Genomic DNA, 22,905 nt, shown 5'->3' with positions numbered 1-22,905 from the left:
ATCCCAGTGCTTTGGAAGGCTGAGATTGGAAGATTGTTTGAGGCCAGCAGTTCAAGACCAGTCTGGGCAACAGAGTGAGACCCCCATCTCTACAAAAAAAAAGTTTTTTAAATTATCAGGATGTGGTGGGGTGTACCTGTAGTCCCAGTTACTCTGGAGGCTGAGGTGGGAGGAACGTTTGAGTCAAGGAATTTGAGGCTGCAATGAGCTATGATCAAGTCAAATGCACTCCAGCCTAGGTGACAGAGCAAGACCCTGTCTCTAAAATAAAAATAATAAATACAAATTTGAAAAACCTAATTAATGCTTTTTGCTTTCAGTATCTCATTTGACCCTCACAATAAACACATGAGGTGGTAGGAGGAACCATTCCCAATTTCAGATAAGAAGCAGTCTCAAAGAAGTTAAGAACTACAGTCACATATTTAGCAGACACCACTGCTGGGTTTCCTTATATTCCAGAAAGGCCTTTAAGATAGCAAACTCCAAAAATGTTTAAACTCTTTCATTGCACATATAATTTACAATGAAAGATTAAATATAGAATTTCCTTTTATCAAACTCTTTCAACCTGCCTAAATGATTTCAAACAGAAAGAGATATTCTCTTTGACATTTATATTCTGTTTGAAGGACATTCCTAAGGCCCTTTGAAAGATGATTAACCCTAAAGAAACTGCCTACATTTGCTAAGCTTTTTGAAAATACTATCGCCCATTCTGTATAACCACTATGGGCTCTCTAAGACAAAGATCTAGCTGGTGAATAAGAGTGAAAAAAAAAAGTATTTATCTAAGGACTTTATAAAATCCTGTGCTCATCTAAACTTTAATGAAATGGGTTATAGGCACATCGGAAATAAAAATCTGCAAGTGACTTTTAGAAGCACATATGTCAGCTGGGCATGGTAGCTCACGCCTGTAATTCCAATACTTTGGGACGTCGAGGCAGGAGGATCACTTGAGCCCAAGAGTTGGAGACTAGCCTGGGCAACATAGTGAGACCCATCTCTACTAAATATCACAAAAAATTAGCCGGGCATCATGTATGTGTCTGTAGTCCCAGCTACCTGGGGACTGAGGCAGGAGAATCACTTGGGCCCAGGAGTTCAAGGCTGCAGTGAGCTATGACTGCACCACTGCACTCCAGTCCAGATGACAGAGCAAGACCCTGTCTTAAAACAAATAAGTAAATAAAAATAAAAGTGCACATGTCAAAGTTTAGTACGGTTAACACAGAGTAAATAGCAAGACCTACAGTGGCGTACAATAACATCCAATTGTACACAGTCCCTGTGACAAACTGTAATGACCACAAAAACAAGAGATAAGAGTTGTCTTTTGCTAGATACCAGAGTGTTCACTGGCACTAAGAAAGCAGGATGGATCACAACTCATTATGTCTATTTCTGTCAAGGACACAACCTAAGCTACTTACATTGTGAAAAAGTTACTGAGTGCTTTTCTGGGTAAACACACCCTGAAACTGGAATGATACTGACAAGATTAGCAGGCTTCTGAAAAATAATGGCCCACAAATTTACAAATCATTTACAAAAAGAAAGCTACCTGATACCTCCCTAGAATATGCCATGAAGCTGAGGTTGTCAGTAAGGAAAACTGGGTTTTATTAGGGAGAGAGCGAGCGGGAAGGAGACAGTGGGTTCAGAGGAACAGGTGAGAGGAGATAAACAGATTAAAATCAAAGGGCATCCAGCACGATGGCTCACACCTGTAATCCCAGCACTTTGGGAGGCCAAGGTGGGCGGATCACTTGAAGTCAGGAGTTTGAGACCAGCCTGGACAACATGGCAAAACTCCATCTCTACTAAAAATACAAAAATTAGCTGAGCATGTTGGTACATACCTGTAATCTCAGCTACTTGGGAGGTTGAGACAGGAGAATTGCTTGAGCCCAGGAGGCAGAGGTGCAGTGAGCCAAGATTGTGCCACTGCACTCCACCCTGGGCGACAGAGTGAGACCATGTCTCAAAAAATAAATAAATAAATAAATAAAGTCAAAGGGCAAATGGCACCCTCTTCCTAAAGATCAGTGATTACAGCCGGGCGCGGTGGCTCAAGCCTGTAATCCCAGCACTTTGGGAGGCTGAGACGGGCGGATCACAAGGTCAGGAGATCGAGACCATCCTGGCTAATACGGTGAAACCCCGTCTCTACTAAAAAATACAAAAAAGGCCGGGCGCGGTGGCTCAAGCCTGTAATCCCAGCACTTTGGGAGGCCGAGACGGGCGGATCACGAGGTCAGGAGATCGAGACCATCCTGGCTAACACAGTGAAACCCGATCTCTACTACTAAAAATGTCTAAAAAAATTAGCGGTGTGCTGCGTGACGCCTGTAGTCCTTTCGGGAGGCTGAGGCAGAGAATGCGTGAAACCGGGAGGCCCAGGCTTGCAGTGAGCCGAGATCCGCCCTCACTCCAGCCTGGGGCGTGGGCGAGACTCGCCTCAAAAAAAAAAAAAAAAAAAAAATACAAAAAAATACAAAAAACCTTGAGAGGCGAGGTGGCTGAGCCAGCAGTCCCAGCTACTCGGAGGAGCTGGGGAAAAGGAGAATCGTAAGCCGGGCCGGGCTTGCAGTGAGCCAGAGATCCGGCCACTCCTCCAGCCTGGGCGACTAGGCAGACTCAGTCTCAAAAAAAAAAAAAAAGATCAGTGATTACACTTAAGCAGAGCCATATTTGAGAAACTAGAGGTGACCCCACTGCAAAACAGAGAACAGGAAGAAAGAGGGGTTTGCAGTTCTTATGACCAAGATTAGCCTCCTGACAGTTAAGTAGAGCAGAGTATGATCTGTAGGGTTAGCCATGCTATTCAATCAGAACTGTACAATGATTAGGCTGAGAGCTGAATTGCAGAGTGCAGAAAGGAAATGCCAACACACTGTGCTGTATCTGGACCCCACTCTTTTCTCCATTCCCCTGTGGGGAAGCAGAATTAGCAAGAGAAAACCAGTGGAGTCACTTGTCACAACTGCATGCTCCACATCAGCGGTCCCCAATCTTTTTGGCACCAGGGAGCAGTTTCGTGGAAGGCAATTTTTCCATGGCCGGGGGTGTTGGAGCAGCAGGGGTGGGGATGGTTTCGGGATGAAACTGTTCCACCTCTGATCACCAGGCATTAGATTCTCATAAGGAGTCCACAACCTAGATCCCTTGCATGCGCAGTGCACAGTAGGGCTGGAGCTATTAGAATCTAATGCTGCCACTGATCTGACAGGAGGTAGAGCTCAGGAAGTAATGCTCGCCTTCCCGAGTACTGGACTGTGGCTTAGGGTCTGGGGACCCCTGCTCTACATTACAGAGAATCCTAGTGAGGAGCCCCTAAGCAGAAAATCTGCAGGAAGAGGGACAGCCAGGGCAACATGAGTTCCTAGATTAAGGAAAGACCCTCCGTTTTCTTATTCCATGCCCTGTTCCCTCTCTCCCTCTGTTCTCTATCTCTCTGTCTATCTCTGCCCGAATCTCTCTCTCTCCCCACACCCTCCCTTCTCTCTCTCTCCCACACACACACACACACACACTCACACTCACATCCGTAGGGTCTTTCCCACAATAAGAAACTAAGTGCTGTGGTTGAAGGGCTCCACATCTGGGTACCAGGATAAGGGTAAGAGAGAAGCACTAACATGTTTACCATTTTGTAGTTACAGACAGTGATACATTCCTATTGCTTAAACAATATATAGTGAACTGAACATTTTCAACTGATTGAAAGGCTAAAAGAATTTCCTGGAAATAATATAAGATGCCTTACAATTTATAGTAATCCTGCTGCAAACACAATACTAAATCCCTGAAAATCACTTTGGTGGAAAATTTGGAGTTGAGGAATATCAGACATTAGGATATCGGTTCTTAATTCTTTGATTCACAATCTAATTTAAGAAGCTGACAAAAAGTGGAGCCTCAGTTCCGGAAAAACACACCTTCACACTTAATTCCATCAATCTTGTATATAATTTCATGTTCTTCAAGGACCTCCTGAAATTGCTACCAGTTTCAAGTACTACTAAAAGGAAAAACAGATGCGGGAGCCAAGGTTGTAATGATCCTATGAAAACTTCAATAATAATTTTATGTCCACAAGGAAAAATAAACATATTAAACAAAGAATATCTTTATGACATTTAACACAAATTACATTAATGAAAATCAATACAGTATGTCAAATGTGCAATTCTCCTCTCTTGTTCTCTAGAAACTATAAAAGGAAAATCTTGGGACCGCAAACTACGCTGAAAGGAAGAAGTTAGGCTTGGGAACTGAGTCATGCAAAAACTGCCTTCCTTTTGTTCTCAAACAGATAGCTGTAATTTCACATGCTTACTTTATCTTATGTAAAACGTAGATTTGCCGAGCATTAAAATGAATGCATAATTGACTCCTCCCACTTTCTTTTCACATGTAAAATGTAGATTCACTAAGGACTAATCAGAGCCTCATAAGAATGTAACCACTGGCCTCATGGCCTTCCCCTCTCTCCCTTTTTACTCCTTTTTTCCTCCCCTCCTTCTTGCTCTTTCCCCTTTAAATGTTGAAATTCCCAAAACCATCTTTGGAAAAAGCACAAGACACAGATCCTACTGTGACTTGTGTTTCTTTTTCCCTGGTACATCCTCAACCTTGGCAAAATAAACCTCTAAATTGAGACCTGCTTTAGACACTTTTTGGTTTACAAAACTTTTTGAGAGTGACCACCCTCACAATAAACATGAATATTTGTCTTTGTTGAACATTCATACAAACAAGTCTTTCCCTTGTCTAGTCTTCCAGTCAAATGCCCAATGCCCTCTTAATTTTATATCTCGGAATGGCTCTATATTGTTGTCCCAAAGACAGCTGGACTTAGAAGCCTTGAAATGGGGAAAGATTGGAAAACTTTTTTGAGAAAATCCACATAGTTTTCACACTTCCCCCTGGCATATGTTATATAACTATAATCCATGACAACCAATAGCCAATGACATCAAAACACGGGAGAAGGTACAGCCTCACTCTAATAGCTTCCTCATTTCCACACTCAAGACTGAATTTTTTTTTGAGACGGAGTTTTGCTGTTGTTGCCCAGGCTGGAGTGCAACAGGATGACTTCGGCTCATCGCAACCTCTGCCTTCTGAGTTCAAGCGAATCTCCTGCCTCAGCCTCCCAAGCTACTGGGATTACAGGCAGGTGCCACCATGCCCAGCTAATTTTGTATTATTAGTAGAGACAGGGTTTCTTCATGTTGGTCAGGCTGTTCTCGAACTCCTGACCTCAGGTGATTTGCCCGCCTCCCAAAGTGCTGGGATTACAGGCTGAGCCACTGCACCCAACTCAAGACTGAATTTTTAAGACTGGAACTGACTTTGCCCCAGTTTCCTTTAGCTTTCTAGAGGATGCATTGTAAGATCATCTTCCTCCCTCCTTTTGTAAAAATAATCTCCCTTTTTAATCCTTTTCTCTTTCTAAACTCAGTCAAAAATGAGTACAAATCCAAGCTCTGCCTATGCTACCAGGGTTTCCTCAGGTAAATACTTCTATGAGAACTCAGCTTCCTCACATATAAAGGGGAATAATAGCTAACCCACAAGGTTGTTATGACAATCAAATTAGAGAATGAAAAAGTTCTCAGCAGGATGCCTGAATCACAGATTTTTGGCAAATTTTAGCTCCTCTGTCTATATATTGTCTATGCTAATTATAAAATGAATTTTTAAAAATTCATTTGTACATACTACTGAAATGTAGAATTGTCCTTATTTAGAGGCATTAAAGCTGAGCACAGCGGTACATGCTTATAGTCCCAGCTACTAGGGAAGCTGAGGTAGGAGGATCACTTGGGGCCAGGAGTTCAAGACCAGGCTAGGCAATAACAAGACCCTATCATATTAAAACAAAATTTTTTAACAGAGGCATTACAAGTAATCTAGAAGAAACAGAATTAGATAAATAAGAGTTCCCTTTTGTTTATTCAGTGTAAACAGAGATCAAATCCTTAATGTTCTGCTTGATCTTCACTCTAGCAAGTATCTGCCCAGCAAGCCTTAGAATAATGGAGCTGAAAAGGTAGGAGTGGAGGTACAGTCATGGGTGTGCATTTCTGACATCACCTCATGGATCTTCATCTAGCTTTGTCCTCCTTGGACCCAGATATAAAGTAGAAGAGTTGATTTTAAGGCCTCTGAATAATAATCTTCCCTGATTAAACCTCTGGAAAACCTCTTTGGAAAAATAATCCCTGAACTTCAGTCTAGAGGCTGAGTCATACAACAGGCCTCTTCCAAATGAATAGTTGTTCCTAACACTATGTATCAGCCAGGTTCCCATGGAAAGGTAAGAGGCCTCAGGCATCTGCTGAAGGACTGTCCTAAAAGATCTTCAATAAGCAAATTCTTTTCTGGACTTCCATAAACAGGGACAGACAATTTTAACTTGAGGTCAACAGTCTGAGTCTAGCTCCTAAAACTAAAGTGTTTTCCACACCAATAATATTCAATTACAATCTTATCTTCCTGGGTGCAGGAGAAAGACAAGGTTCATTTCCTCCACCTACCTAGAAAGGGTCTACATAATGAACTCCCCCTTTACTCGCTTTTTCTCTTCAAACATTCACCTTACCTTATGTAAAATGTAGGTTCACTGGGCACTAACCAAAGTGTCCCAGGAATGTAACCACTGCCTTACATCATACCTTCCCCTCTTCCTACATGCCTTCCCCTGCTTTAAGGAAATGTATAAATATTAACCATATTAATAATTAAATATTATATAAATATATAAATAAAATAATTAAATATATAAACCTCTGGAAAACCTCTTTGAAAAAACAGCCACAGATGTGTCTGTGCTAATGTTTTTCCCAGACATGCCCTAAAGCTGGTTTAATAAATATAGAGGAGTGAGACTTACACCTCAATCACTCATTTTGGTTGTCAATTTCATCAAAATGAAAGTTCCTTAGATCTTCAGTGGAGAGTTAGAAGGAAAATCTTAATGGATTTCCTGAGTGGATCTCACAGCTAGAAAACCTAGTAATCCAACGTTCCCTGAAAGAATATGTAAATAACCTATAAACCAAAAATGAAATTCTAAGCCCTGCAACCAACTGAATGGACCTCTCCTCTCAGTCAAGGGACTTCAAAAGTAAACTAAAAACTAGTTCAGGCCATGGTGGGAAGAGTAGTGGGGGCAGGGTGGTGGGGGCTGTCAGTCATACCTCATTATAATCTCCTCCCTTTGGAATTCCAGAAAAACTGACCAGCATTAACATTAAAACAGAGATCTTAAGACTTACAAAACAGATTCTTTGCAGCAAGAAGATACCAAACTCCAATGTGACTAGCATAGCATCACATGACAAAATAGCAGGCCCTAAAGAAAGAAATTAAAGTATTTTACCCCAAAATACATTTCTTTGACATACTAAAAATGGCCCTGCAAAGCTATCTCTTTTGGGGAAAATCTACATTTTGTAGAGAATCCCTTTCCCTTTCCAAGTGTTCGCTGGATCCAGGAGAGATTTAATTAAGAATCTAGTACCTTTTAAGGTCTGATCAGAGACATTTATCAGGCCAGGTGTGGTGCCTCACGCCTGTAATCCTAGCACTTTGATAGGCTGAGACAGGCGGATTACTTGAGCTCAGGAATCAGGAATTCAAGACCAGACTGGGCAGCATGGTGAAACCCCATCTGTACACAAAAATACAAAAATTAGCTGGGTGTAGTGGCATGAGCCTATAGCCCCAGCTACTTGAGAGGCTGAGGTGGGAGTATGGCTTGAGTCCAGGAGGCAGAGGTTGCAGTGAGCAGAGATCATGCCACTGCACTCTAGCCTAGGCGACAGAGCCAGACCCTGCCCGGGGGAAAAAAAAAAAAAAAAAAAGGAAAAAACAACCAGAGACATTTACCGTCTTTCTCTCTAAAGTCTGCCATCTGGAGGCTTCATCTACATAATAAAAACCTTGATCTCTGCAACCCCTTATCTTAACCCAGAAACTCCTTTCTATTGATTTCAAGTCTTTAGACAATAACTTAACTCTTCCAATCAATTGCCAATCAGAAGATCTTTGGATCCATATATGACCTGGAAGCCCCCTCCCTTTTAAGTTGTCCTACCTTTCCAGACCAAACCAATGTACACCTTACATGTATTGGTTCATGTCTGCCTATAACTTGTACCCCTAAAAGGCACAAAATCAAGCTATAACCCGATTACCCCGGGGAACATGTTCTCAGGACCTCCAGAGGCTGTGTCATGGGTCATGGTCCTCACATCTGGCTCAATAAATCTCCTTAAATATTTTACAGAGTTTGGATTTTTCATCAACAAAGCTAACAGCAAAACTGTGACATGCCATTTGAAACCAACTAGAAGCCAGTGGCAATTGCAGAACACCTTTAAAAAATGACTGACTCGCTGGGCACAGTGGCTGACACCTGTAATCCCAGCACTTTGGGAGGCCGAGGCAGATGGATCATGAGGTCAGGAGTTTGAGACCAGCCTGGCCAATAACGGTGAAACCCCATCTCTACTAAAAATACAAAAATTAACCAGGCATGGTGGTGGGCACCTGTAGTCCCAGCTACTCAGGAGGCTGAGGCAGGCTGACTGCTTGAACATGGGAGGCGGAGGTTGCAGTGAGCCGAGATTGCACCACTGCACTCCAGCCTGGGCAACAGAGTGAGTCTCTGTCTCAAAAAAAAAAAAAAAAAAAAAAAGACTGACTCATCCACTGGGCTTTTTAGAATGCACCTCTGACAAGAAAAGAAAAAGAAAAGCAGAAGGTGGGTTATTGACTTCTTCACAGTTCTCTAGTTTCACTAGTAGAGGATGTTTTCAAATTACAAATTCATAATAACTATATATACACACACTCCCCACAAACCTGCGAAGAGAAAAGGTAACCCCTCCTCCTCTCTCTCCCACTCCAGTCCTCTCCCTGGTGATTCCAGCTCGCCATTCTCAGAGAGGACCATTTGTGCAAAAGGAGACAGAAGAGAAAAGAGAGAAGAAAGAAGGTGCAGGGGCAGGGGAGAGAGGAGGGGGAGGAGAAAGAGAAAGAAAGAAACTACCTTTTACTGGTAGAGCTTTCAAAATGTACACACAGTATCAGGAAGGGAGGAAAAGGAAGGGAATGAAGGAGAGAGGAAGGATGGAAGGGATGGAGGGAGGGAGGAAGGAAGAAAGAAAGAAGGACAGATGGAAGGAATGATGTAGAAACAATTTAAGGTTGCTGATCAAAAATTATCTTCTGCAAAAAGCCTGAGTATTTGACTCAACGTTGTCAAGCTGCCTAAATATCAGACAGATATCCATTTGCTTTAACAGCATCCTTCAGAAAATGTAATGTCTCTGTAAACTGCAGAACTCTTCCATTACTCACACATTGCTGTGAATTAGAGCCAGTTGCCTCCTAATACCTAAATGAGATCATCACCAAGGGAGGACAATCATGGGACAATCATCTATGAATGGTTCTTTATGTTTCCTGTATTTTACATAACTTATCTCAGATTCTTCATAACGGGTGCTAAAAGGTTATTAAGCCACATTTTAAATAAGGAAATTAAGCTCAGAAAGGAAGAGAAACTTTACAAATCACATGTCCAACAGGTGGAGCTGTGATTTGAATCCAGTTGTCGGCTTACTAAGTGAAGGACTAAAGAGTAGAAGTCGCCGGGCGCGGTGGCTCAAGCCTGTAATCCCAGCACTTTGGGAGGCCGAGGCGGGTGGATCACAAGGTCAGGAGATCGAGACTATCCTGGCTAACATGGTGAAACCCCGTCTCTACTAAAAATACAAAAAACTAGCCGGTCGCGGTAGCGGGCGCCTGTAGTCCCAGCTACTTGGGAGGCTGAGGCGGGAGAATGGCGTGAACCCGGGGGGCGGAGCTTGCAGTGAGCCGAGATCGCGCCACTGCACTCCAGCCTGGGAGACACAGTGAGACTCCGTCTCAAAAAAAAAAAAAAAAAAAAAAAGAGTAGAAGTCAGTGAGAGAGGTAGAGAACACAAAGACGCTGTGCAAAGAGCAACCCTCAGGGTTTTTGTCTGTGGCATTCCCTGCACACTGCTGTGCCATGCAGCAGGCATAGGCTTCCACCTCCAAGACTCAGAACTCAAGGTGGTACCTACCACAGCTGTTGGCATTATAAGCTGCCTAGGTCCAAATAATTACAAATCCTGGTCTGTACATAACTACAAAACAGGCTTTTGTGGTCAGGCCTGGGAACCATACCACAATTCACAATCTGACCCCTTCATAAAGTGGGTCTTCTCTGTGCATGAGGATAGCAAAGCAGAAAGGATATGCAGTGTTCCTAGAGCAGCAAGTCTGTTTCAACCTTTCAAATTCCTCAAATTTCTAGAAGGAAGCTTGGAGTAAATGTTTTCTTGCCTAGTTTTTGTGGCCAGTTTATAAACACCCAGAAGTTGTCAAATGTCATGTCAAATCCCACACAAATTATATGCATTCATTCCCACGGTTTCTTTGTAGAATAAGGCAGTCTCAAGACAAATTGGTATGGATGATGGAATTCTGTGAACAAAATTATCTTACAGTTGATAACAATAATGGGGTGGAGGGGGGGGATTCATGGAACAAGCAAGCAAAATCTGCTTTTGTCTAGTCATGCTTCCTGCCAGCAGCATTTTCCTATTAATAATATGTTATTATGAGCCAGCTCCACACACAGCTACAGACTACTGCCCACCCCAACACATAGAAATCACCAATATAAACCAACAATAAAATTCTAACCCCCCAACTGACTGAATGGACCTCCTCTTCTCAGCCAAGGGAACTTCAAAGAAACCAAAAAACTAGTTCAGGCGATGATGGGAAGGGGGGTTTTCAGACATGCTTCATTATACCCTTCCCCCTTTCGAATTCAGGCACAACTGACCAGCGTTAACATTAAAACAGAGATCAGGTCTTTTTTCTGATCCTAAAGAGATTAGCTAGGTGTTTAGCACCTTTTAAAGGTTTGAGTAGGAAACATCTGCCATGGCATCCACCTGTGCGACCTCACTACATAAGAATCTTGGGGCCCTGGAGCTATGGTTCACGCCTGTAATCCCAGCACTTTGGGAGACCAAGGCGGGTGGATCACCTGAGGTCAGGAGACCAGCCTGACCAACATGGTGAAACCCCATCTCTACTAAAAATACAAAATTAGCTGGGTGTGGTCGCACACGCCTATAGTCCCAGGTACTTGGGAGGCTGACACAGGAGAATCGCTTGAACCTGGGAGGTGGAGATTGCAGTAGGCCGAAATCTCACCACTGCACTCCAGCCTGGGCAACAGAGCAAGACTGTTTTTTTTTTTTTTTAAAAAAAAAAAAAAAGAATCTCAGTCTTCACAACCCCTTATCTTAACCCAGTCACTCCTTTCTATTCACAACTCCTATCTTAACCCAGTCACTCTTCTATTGATTCCAGGTCTATAGATAATAATTCTTTAATAAAACCAATTGCCCATTAGAAAATCTTTGAATCCACCTGTTACCTGGAAGCCCCCACCTCTTCGAATAGTCCTGCCTGCCCAGACCAAACCAATGTATACCTTACATATACTGTTGTCTTATGTCCATCCCCCTAAAAAGTATAAACCCAAGCTATAACCCAGCCACCTTGGACACACGTTCTCAGGACCTCTTGAGAATGTGCCTTGGACCATAGTCACTCATATTTGGTTCAGCATAAGCTTCTTTAAATATTTTACAGAGTTTGATTCTTTTCATTGACATGAATTACAACATTAAGTTCCATTAGGAGCTAACATAAATTTTAACTGCTTTTATATTACAGTTGACCTTTAAACAACATGGGTTTGAACTGCTTGGATCTACTGCCTGGATCTATTCAGCCTCTGCCACCTGAGACAGCAATACCAACCCCTCCACCTCCTCTTCCTCAGCCTATTCAACCTTGTGAAGACGATGAGGACAAAAACCTTTATGATGAACCACTTCCATTTAATGAACAGTAAATATACTTTCTTTTCCTTAGGATTTTCTTAATAACACTTGCTTTTCTAGCTTACTTTATAAGAAGAATGCAGTATATTATACATAAAAAATATGTGTAATCTACTGTTAATGTTATCAGTAAGACTTCCGGTCAACAGTAGGTTATTAGTAGTTAAGTTTTGGGGGAGTCAACAATTATACACAGATTTTTGACTGCATGGGGGATTGGCATCCCTAACCCTTGAGTTGTTCAAGGGTCAACTGTATAAATAAATACACAAGCACTACTAGTTGCAACTTTACTAATACAGTACTTACAAGCTGGCAAGACGAAAGCATTTATCCTAAAAACAAACAAACACCTCCTAACCAGTCAGAGCTTCATGAATATCACTTTGTTATTTCTCCTACATTTCTGGGAGTTATCTGGTTGTTTGATTACGAAATGGAAAGTCTCCCTAGTTGTGGAGGTCTCCACTGAATGCAGTACGTCGAATTCCTGGACAGTCCAATGCTCTAGCTCAGATGGAACAATTTGATATGGACTTAATCTGTCTGCACTCTTATCATCTCCATGCCTATCTTCTTAAATCTCCCGAATTTGTTCACCCATGTTTCATCTCAAGATTAATAATATGACCCAGCAAAAACTGGCTTTTTCTTTCTTTTACATCTTTGTAAAGTTCAGTACCCTAAACATAGTTGATACACAAACACATTTCTGAGACAACTGTTTACTGAGCAAATCACACATTTGATTTTGTGTAACGAGAAACAGTCTCCATCTCTTGAGATCTTTTAACTTGAAGCCCTTATGTTCTAATTCACCTGGGATCCATTAAGCTCCTAAAATTGCAGGCAAATTTTTGGAGTGCTTTCATTTTTCTCAAGGTAGAGTCCATAGTTTTTATTAGATTTTCAAATGGGGGGTGGTTATAAGAGGAAAATAAGATTAACATACACCATTATAATTAATCTATTAGTTCATTTTCACGCTACTGATAAAGACATATCTGAGAGGGGACAATTTACAAAAGACTGAGGTTTAATTGACTCACAGTTCCACATGGCTGGGGAGGCCTCACAATCATGGTGGAAGATGAAGGAAGAGCAAAGGGATGTCTCACATGGCGTCCAGCAAAGAGAGAAATAAGAGTCAAGCGAAAGGGGTTTCCCTCTATAAAGCCATCAGATCTCGTGAGACTTATTCACTACCACGAGAACAGTATGGCAGAAACTGCCCCCATGATTCAATTATTTCCACTGGGTCCCTCCCACAACATGTGGGAACCATGGGAGCTACAACTCAAGATGAGATTTGAGTGGGGACACAGCCAAACCATATCAGTCTTGTAAAGAATACTAAATAGGCCGGGTGCAGTGGCTCATGCCTATAATTCTAGCACTTTGGGAGGCCGAGGCAGGAGGACTACCTAAGCTCAGGATTTTGAGACCAGCCTAGGCAATACAGTGAAACCCTATCTCTATTAAATAAAAATAAATAAATAAATAAATGCATATAAAGAAGAATACTAAATAGGCTGGATGTGGTGGCTCACACCTGTAATCCCAGCACTTTGTGAGACCTAAGTGGGCAGATCATCTGAGGTCAGAAGTTTGAGACCAGCCTGGCCAACGTGGTGAAACCCCTCCTCTACTAAAAAAATACAAAAAAATTAGCTGGGCGTGGTGGCACGCACCTGTAGTCCTAGCTACTTGGGAGGCTGAGGTAGGAGAATTGCTTGAACTCAGGAGGTGGAGGTTGCAGTGAGCCAAGATTGTGCCACTGCACTCCAGCCTGGATGACAGAGAGAGACTCTGTGTCAAAAAAAAAAAAAAAAAAAAAAAAGAATAAATACATACAAAATCAAATAGGCTCGCACTTATTAGATGTGGGACCTAGGGTAAATCACTCAATCTCTTTAAAGCCTTAGTTTTCTTTTCTACATACTCAGGATAATAATAGCATCTACCTTATAATGTCAGAGAAGATAATCTATACCAACATCAACTAATCAGGACAACTATACAAATTGGACAAAATATATTTTAAAATATCAAAAAATTAAAAAGCAACAAATTACCATACCTGAAGAAAAGATAGGCTCAAGGGGGAGAGCTCTGTATTTTAGAGTGACAGTTATTTTGGGAGGCATATGCCTCTTCCATGAGGGGCTGCTGAGCAGCTGAGAGTCTGGATGTGCTTTTAACAGAATCCTGGACTAGGGGGACCAGGATAGGAGTTAGTACCATCAAAGAGGTAGGGCAGCTAATGATGCCACCTTTTCCTCTTTGGGTTGGGACGATGGAGGGCTATGACCTAATCATAACTGTAAATCCTAAGTAGGCAAATCCACTCAAGTGAGAGCTCAGCTTGAAAATATATCAGTACCGCTGGGCACGGTGGCTCACGCCTGTAATCCCAGCACTTTGGGAGGCTGAGAAGGGCAGATCACGAGGTCAGGAGATCAAGACCATCCTAGCTAACATGGTGAAACCCTGTCTCTACTAAAATACAAAAAAATTAGCTGGGCGTGGTGGCAGGCGCCTGTAGTCCCAGCTACTCGGGAGGCTGAGGCAGGAGAATGGCGTGAACCCGGGAGGCGGAGCTTGCAGTGAGCCGAAAAAAAAAACAATGAAAATATACCAGTACCAAAATTTAGTGATTTTAGTTTGCAACTGGCAAAAAAAAATTTTCTCATAGAAAATAATATTATCTCCTCCTTCAGATTAGTTTCACAAAGTAGAAGTACAATGTCCAGTTCATAATCAAAAGTAGCCAGACATAAAAAATGACATCAGAGCATGAATGAAAACTAGGAGAGAAAAACAGACAATAGAACAGGCTTATACGAGCTCGAGATATTTAAGTTAATTGAGGTCTTACAAGAACCATACTTGCTCAAAAAAGACAAAAAAATAAGATTGAGAATTGTAAGAACTGAAAATTAGACAATGAATCAAATAGAAATTTTTGATTTAAAAAATAATTAAAAGTGGTTGGGCTGAACAGATTAAATACAGTTAAGGAGATAGTTATTAACGTGGAACAGAGATCAGAAAAAAGTAGCCAAAATGAAGTAAAACTTAAAAGGTAACAGACATAGAAGATACAATGAGAATGTCTAACATATATGTAATTGGAGTGCCCGAAAGAGAGATGAGGGAATGAAAGAAAGGCAATATTTGAAGAGACAGTGGATGAGAAGTCTACTAACCCACGGAAAGACATATTAAAGAACACCTACTACCCCTAAGCAGGATTTTTAAACATCCACAAATTATCTAGATCATACTAAAACTGCAGAAGACCAAAGTCAAACAGAAAACCCTAAAAAGAGTTAGAGAAAAAAGACATATTACTCACAAAAGAACAACAATTCAGAGTGACAGTTTAACTCAAAAGAAATGATGTCTCAACCACGCTTTTTAAAAACATATTAAGTGCCAACCATTCAAAATAAAAATATCCTTCAAGAAAGAAAGCATAATGAAGACATTTGGAGACATACAAAAACTGAGAAAAGCTGTGACAAGCAGGTCCTCACTAATGGAAAGAGTAAAGGATGTTTTTCCTGGCAGTGGAAAACGGATTCCAGAAAAACCATCAGAGAGGGAAGAAGAAAGTAAAACAAAAACGGTAAACATGTAGAGATCCAACTGAATATAGGCTTTAAAATTAGTAATAACTGCATGTCCTTGGGTTGAAAATATGTTAAGAATTAAAATACACTATTACAACAAAAATGGTATGTAAGTTGGGGGTGGGGAGTTAAAGTATTCCATGGTCTTTGCATTACATGAGAAAAGATTTAACATGTCCATTTAAAAAATAAAAAATAATGGCCAGGTGCAGTGACTGACACCTCTAATCCCAGCAATTTGGGAAGCTGAGGTACGAGAATCACTTGAAGCCAGGAGTTTGAGACCAGCCTGGGCAACATAGTGAGACCCTGGCTTTCCTTTAAAAAAAAAAGGTTTTAAAAAAAAAAAGTACTGGTTAACAATATAATTTGATGAGTCAAAACTGCATATGTAATGTCCAGAATAACCACTAAAGAATAATAAAATGAATATAGAACTTCTAGCTAATAGAGTCTCAAAAATTGTAACTTAAAAAAAATTATTCCCATATCCCACCAAAAGGCAAGGAAGGCAAAATAAAAATAACACAAGATAGCTAGAAAAAGTATAAAGCACTTAATAAAAGAGCAGATTTAAATCCAAGTCACATGGACATTAACTAAATAATACAATTAAGAGTGAAAAAATTTCAAAATTGAATAAGAAAAAGTCAACTGCCCGGGTATGGGGGCTCACACCTGTAATTCCAGCACTTTGAGATGTCAAGGTAGGAGAATTGGTTTAGGCCAGGAGTTTGAGACCAGCCTGGCCAATATAGTGAGACCCCATCTCTATTTATAAAAAAATAATTAAATTATTAAACATTATAAAAAGGAAATAAATCAACTATCTGCTATTTATAAAAGACATATCTAAAACATAAGGATAGAGAAGAGTTGAAAGTAAAAGTATGAAAAAGAGATACCATAAAAATATTAACCAAATAAATCTATTCCAACCATAAGAATGAGACAAAAGCAATTCTGGAAATATATGTGAATATTTCATAATGATAAAATGCTCAATTCACCAGGAATATATTATAATTATAATGCTATAATGCTATATTATTAGGATTGCTTTATAAATGCAAGTTCAGGTAAACACTTGAAAATCAGTTACTATAAGTTACCACACTAACAGGATAAAGGAAAAATCATGATTACATTGATAAAAATGGAAAAGCATTTCTTAAAACTTCAGCATCCAAATATAATCAAAAACTCTTGGCAAACTAGGAATAAGAACTCCTCAAAATAAAATAAAATGAAAACAGGCAAGGAGAACAAAAATTTAAAAAAAAGAAACAAAAAATTTTACAAAAATTACCATACTTAACAATGAACAAATGTTGAAAGTCTTTCTTTTAAGACCTGGGAAGGGATAAGAGTACGTACAATTGCCACATCAATTCATAATTGTATATGAGGTCCTAGCCTTCAAGAAAGGCAAAGACAATTTTAAAAGCATAGGAATTAAAAAAGAAATAAACTGTCAATATTAGCAGGTGATATGGTTGTCTATGTAGGAAATTAAAAAAAGAATTTACAGATAAATTACTAGAATTCATTTCTTAAGTTAGCTACATTCGGGATACAGGTGAATATATAAAACAACTATATTTCTACATCCCAGCAAAAAAGAAGCAGAAAATAAAATTTTAAAAAGGCAGAATATACAACAGAGTGAAAAAAATATTAAATACCTAGGAATAAATATAATAAATGAAGCTTAAAACCTCTACAAAGAACACTATAAAACACTGAGAAAAAATTTTAAAGATCTAAATAAATAAAGGAATATACCATGTTCATGGACCAGAAGACTTGATACTAGAAAAGTAAAAATTTTGCCCAAATTTATTTACGGACTCAATGTAATGTCAATCAAAATCTCAATAGTTTTAACATCTTTGTTGCTGCTGTTGTTTTGTTTTGGTGAGACTTTGCAAGCTGATTCTAACATACAGATGGGTCCCAACTTACAATGGTTCGACTTACAAATTTTTTTTTAGTTTATAATGATGCAGAAACTATACAAATTCGGTTTGCTCCTTGACTTACAATAAGGTCACATCTGGATAAACTCACTGTAAATTGAGGATATTTTAAGTTAAAAAAATGCATCAATATTTTCAACTTACTGAAACATAACTCCACTGTAAGTAGAGGAGCATCTGTATTGTACTCAAAGAATAGTCAAGAAACCTGTAGAGAACAAAGAACAAGGTAATAGAACTTTATCTACTGCATATAAACTCTTACTATAAAAGTACAGTACACAATTACCCATGTAACTGTGCATGTAAGCCCTGAATCTAAAAGAAAGTTAAAACTACAGTGCGGTGTTGGTGCAAGAATATACTAATAAACAAAAGAAATAGACTAGAAAACCCAAAACAGACCCACACATATGGGTACTTGATTTATGACAAACATAGCTCTACAGAACAGTGAAGACAGAATAGCCTTCCCAATAAATCACGCTGGGGCAAATGAATGTCCACAAAAAATTTAAAATACAATACCTAACCCCTACTTCACACAATATGCAAAAATTAATTCCCAGTGATCTATACATGTTAAGGTGGGGGTTAAAACTGTTACATTTCTAGAATATAGAAGAATGTCTTTATAACCACAGAGCAGGAAAAGACTTATTGAACAGAACACAATAAAATATTAACCATAAAGGAAATGGTATCTAAAAGGAAATGGTATCTAAAAAGGACTTAAGGAATTTTAAAAATTAAGAATCTCTGTTCATCCTTTACAGAGTAAATAGGTAAGGAACAAATGAAGATTTTGCCACACATGTAACAGTGGGCTCATACCCAGAAGATATTTTTAAAATTTCTACAAGTTAGTAAGAAAAAAGACAATCCAGTTGAAAAATGGACAAGAGACTTGAACAATCGTATCTCAAAATATTCCAAATGGCAAATAAACATATGGAAAAATGCTCAACTTCATCAGTCAGGAAAAAGCAAATTAACCCTGCGATGTGACATTACTCCAAAACCACAACAATGGCTAAAATTACAAAGACTGACAGTGTTGACAAGGATATGTGATGGAACAAGAGAAACTTCCATATGCTGCTGGTGGGATTATATTGGTACAACTACTCTGGAAAACTGTTTGGTGTCATCTACTGAAGTTGATAATACATTATAAGCTAGCAATTCCTCTCCTGTTTATAGAGCAAATAGAAATGTATGCCCACAGGCACCAAGAAACATGTCCCAAAATGACCACAGCCACATGATCCATAATGCCCCCAAATGGACTATCCAATGGTCCACCAACAATACAGTTGATAAACACATAAATAAATTGTGGTATACTCATATCATAGTTTTCTACACAGAACAGAAAAATGAATGAATTACAACCACCAGCAACAAAATGAATATCACATGCACAAGGCTGAGCAAAAGAATCCAGACACAAACGAATACATACTCTATAATTCCATTTCATTTCTTGCCAAAAAAAAAAAAAAAAAAGGCAAAACCAAAATATAGAGTTTAGGGATATGTTCTTTGGAAAAACTATAAAGAAAATCAAGGAAGTATTTACAAAAAAAACCATGAGGACAGTTTTTATCTTTGGGGGAGGTGACAATGATTGGCTGAGAATCACAAAGGGGCTTTTGGCACAATAGCAGTGTTCTATTTTTTTAATCCTGGTGTTGGTTGCCAAGTGTTCACTTTGTACTAGATCGCTGCACTTTGCATCTGATGTCTGTAATTTTAAGTGTATGTATGAAATCTGTCAAAGGGAGTTAAATAAATCAATCAAATGCATCCACAATAGAAGAAGGACTTCATTGCATCAATGCCTATACATATTGCTTAGAATCAGGAACCCAGAATATCTTAATTTTTAAAAAATGTTAAGTGTCCTCAACTTTGACTCATTGTTTTTTACAGCTTTCTGTGCTAACCTTTCCATGACAATGATTTCAATGATTCCATTAATAAGTGTAATTGCTGTGATTTCTCAATTTACAAGATGTAATTTTACCTATGTGAAATAAGTCATTGATGACAAGATGAGATTTCAAGTGGACTGTAGTCAGTTATAGCTCTACAAACCAGTAAGAACACAATACAAATGTTAAGCAGAAAAAGAAGGCTCTGAATCCCTGAATTTTTCACATCCTATTGCAAATGATACAGGTAAATGAATGCTTAATGTTTACAAGGTGTAGGAGGGTTAACTGCAGAAGGAAATGTTCTTTTTTACTACAGTAAATTATCTACTCTATGTTGTTGTCCTAGGCTTAAAGGACTATGTGGGCCTGGCGAGGTGGCTCACGCCTGTAATCCCAGCACTTCAGGAGGCCAAGGTGGGCAAATTAATTTGAGATCACGAGTTCAAGACCAGCCTGGTCAACATGGTGAAACCTCGTCTCTATTAAAAATACAAAAAAATTAGCCGGGCATGGTGGTTCATGCCTGTAGTCCCAGCTACTCAGGAGGCTGAGGCAGGAGAATCGCTTGAACCTGGGAGGAGGAGGTTGCAGTGAGCCAAGATCACACCACTGCACTCCAGCCTGGGCAACACAGCAAGACTCTGTTTCAAAAAAAAAAGGACAATGTAGGCTGACTCCAATATTAGACCTGTAAATTACACATTAACATTTAGAGTTAGATAACTTCTACAAAGTGAACTGGAAAATCCTGGTATCAGATCACTAGTCAGTATTTCCAGAATGGGGCCTGGAGCTCTGCACATTTATCTTTTCTGGTAGAAGCAAGATCCTTCAAACATACCAGTATATATTGTACCACATGACACTTGAATTGAAAATTAGTTTATAAATATAATTATAAGTAAATACATATATCAAGAATCTTTATTTCATAGCACAGCATTTGAAAGCAACAATTTACCTAGTGTGCAAACCCCAGGTGATATATGAGGTTGATAAATGCTCAACTCTGAGGAGGTCAAAGTTCATCTCTTTTTTGCAGTCTCCTTCCTAGTGAAACTTCTACTATTTCTTCTACTAACTTTTTCACTGTACAAAGTATTCCAGTTCTGTTCGTTCTAAATAACGCAAAGAGGGAGAAGGTCCAATTTCTCTAGTATGGTATGAGTTCAAGATTATTTCGAATATGGCACTACTTTGGATATGGGTCTAACTGATCTTATTATCCTGAATGATATGATATGGCTTCAGCAACAATTACAATAATACCTTGAAGGAAGGGGGTTTAGGGAAGATGTGATTGAGCCAAAATAGTTAAAATGCAGTTATACAGCCAATTATTTTAACTACTAGAACCAGACAGCTTGCTTTGCTTTATTTCTAAACAGGTGAAACAAAAGAATTCCTGTTTCCTTATTCATTATCTTCGGTCATAACTCATCTAGGAAATGACCACATCAGTTCCTTACTGATCGCTTCCCTGGAAACAAAAGAGCATTTTACACCTGATCCTGCTGTTGCCAGTAAAGAAAGTGGAGTAAAAATTAACCTTCTTCCTTCCGTCTTCTCCATTTGGAAAACAGTATTTTTAAGGGGGGGAGGGGAAGGGAATGCTGCATTCAATTTATAGGGGATAATACATTCCCTCCGCCCCAGACTCACTCTTTTCCATTCTCCTCAACATCATCCACTTAAAGAACGCTCAGTACGCTAAGGGCCCCAAAGCCTGACAGAGTCAAAAAAGAAGCATCTCTGCCCAACCTGAACAGCACGACTTTCCAAGCCTCGCACACAACGAGGCAGGGCGAGTCGCCCAGCCCCAGGGGACCGGGCGGCGTCTCCTGAGCCTGCAGCCCAGGGCCGCGGGCGGCGCCGCAGCGCTCCCGACTCCCCTCCTGCAGGGATCGGCCAGGGTCCTTACCCGCCAGTCCGCCGCCGCCACCTCCATCTCCGGCGTGGCCCTTCCTCCGCTGCAGGATGAAGTATGGGTTGGCCCTCTCGGTGATCCACAGCGCGTTGGCCAGCAACACCTCCTCGGGGTTCACCCACATGGTCCTGGCCGCCGCGGGCTGGCGCACAATGGGCCCGTGGGTCGGGTCCTGCACCCACCACCGCGACAGGCGCGCACTCCTGGGCACACGCGCTCCCGACCGCCCGCCCGTCCGCTAGGTGCGGCGGCGGCGGCAGGCGACTTCAGGGGGCGGCCTGCGGCGACCGGGCCACAACAAAGCCCCAGGAGGAGGCCGGGGAGGACGGCGAGGACGCGGGCGCGGCGAGCAGCATCCTCCCCGCAGCGCCGCCGCCCCGCGAGAGCCCGCGGCCGCAGACGCCCGGGCCTGGCGCTCTGCAGCCCGGCTCCGGCCCACGGCGGCGGGAGGAGCTGGAGGAGGAGGAAGAGGAGGAGGAAGAGAGCGGGAGGAGGAGGAAGTGGTATAGCTCAGTCCCGGGATGCGGCTCGGCGGCGGGCAGGGCTGCGGGCCACCCGAGTGGATTCGGCCCTGCGGTCAGGGCCAAGCTGGGCTGGGGCGCTGCTGCTCCCGCGGCGCCGACCGGAGCTCCAGGGCCCCTGCCGTCTCTACCTGCTGGAGCTAGCGAAGTGGCCGCGCCTTAACGCGCCGTGTCGGGACCGCTGGCGCCACTAGCGAAGCCCAGCTCCCGGCTGGAAGGACGTCCGGACACTGCGAATGAATGACGACAACGCGGCTCACTTGGAGCGGGTCCGGGTTTCCGCGGACTCGGTACCTCCGCGGGCTCTGTGCGCCGAGCTGGGCAGCTGTGACTGGCTTCGGGGGAACCTTCGGGGGAAGCTCCTGGGGACCGTGTGCCAAGCACTGGGCCCGACGCCCATCCCAGCAGGGAGGACGCCGCCAGCCTGCGTGGGTGTGTGTGTGCTGTTTGTGTTTAAGGTTGACGCTCTGTGGGATAGCGCCACCCCTTTTCCCAGGAAACGTGTTTCAAGGTTCCAGACCTGGAGCTCGGTTAGAGACCCGGGTCGGAAGCCAACGCAGCCAATGGTCGTCGATGTTTTTGTTTCCTGCATCCCCAGGGCAAGTCATGCGCTAAACTTGTCACCGCTTGTGACCCCTCCCCCTCTCCATTCCATTGTAATTAAAGTGGCCTAGCTAAGTGCATTACATCACTTCTTTCCTTGACCTGTAGGGCATGAGCAATAGCGAAGTTGGAAGCGGCCCAAAAGCTTAGACCAACTAATTCACACCACAGCTGTTCCTATATCGCATTTGGGGCTTCGAAAACTGGGCATGGCAGAATTTTAAAATTTATCCACGCTGGTAGATGGATTTTTTTTTTTTTAATCAGTGAAACCCGAAACACACAAAGCAGGCCAGCTTTATCCCTAGACAGTTTCAGTTTCCCC

At 41.4% G+C, this 22,905-nt stretch overlaps 1 protein-coding gene across 1 annotated transcript in view; it reads right to left on the bottom strand.

Annotated features, from left to right (window-relative positions):
* TBC1D9 (TBC1 domain family member 9) overlaps nucleotides 1–21,921 on the bottom strand; it is a 138,858-nt gene extending 116,937 nt beyond the window's left edge. Inside the window, exon 1 of the mRNA XM_003899213.5 lies at nucleotides 21,451–21,921. Within this exon, the coding sequence (XP_003899262.2) occupies nucleotides 21,451–21,580 (130 nt within the window). The 5' untranslated portion in view covers nucleotides 21,581–21,921. The remainder of the gene's footprint in view (nucleotides 1–21,450) is intronic.
* Between the last annotated feature and the right edge of the window lie 984 nt (nucleotides 21,922–22,905).

Source organism: Papio anubis, chromosome 3 (genome assembly GCF_008728515.1).
Source record: "Papio anubis isolate 15944 chromosome 3, Panubis1.0, whole genome shotgun sequence".
Taxonomy (NCBI): Eukaryota; Metazoa; Chordata; class Mammalia; order Primates; family Cercopithecidae; genus Papio; species Papio anubis.
This window is presented reverse-complemented; position numbering and strand designations above follow the sequence as displayed.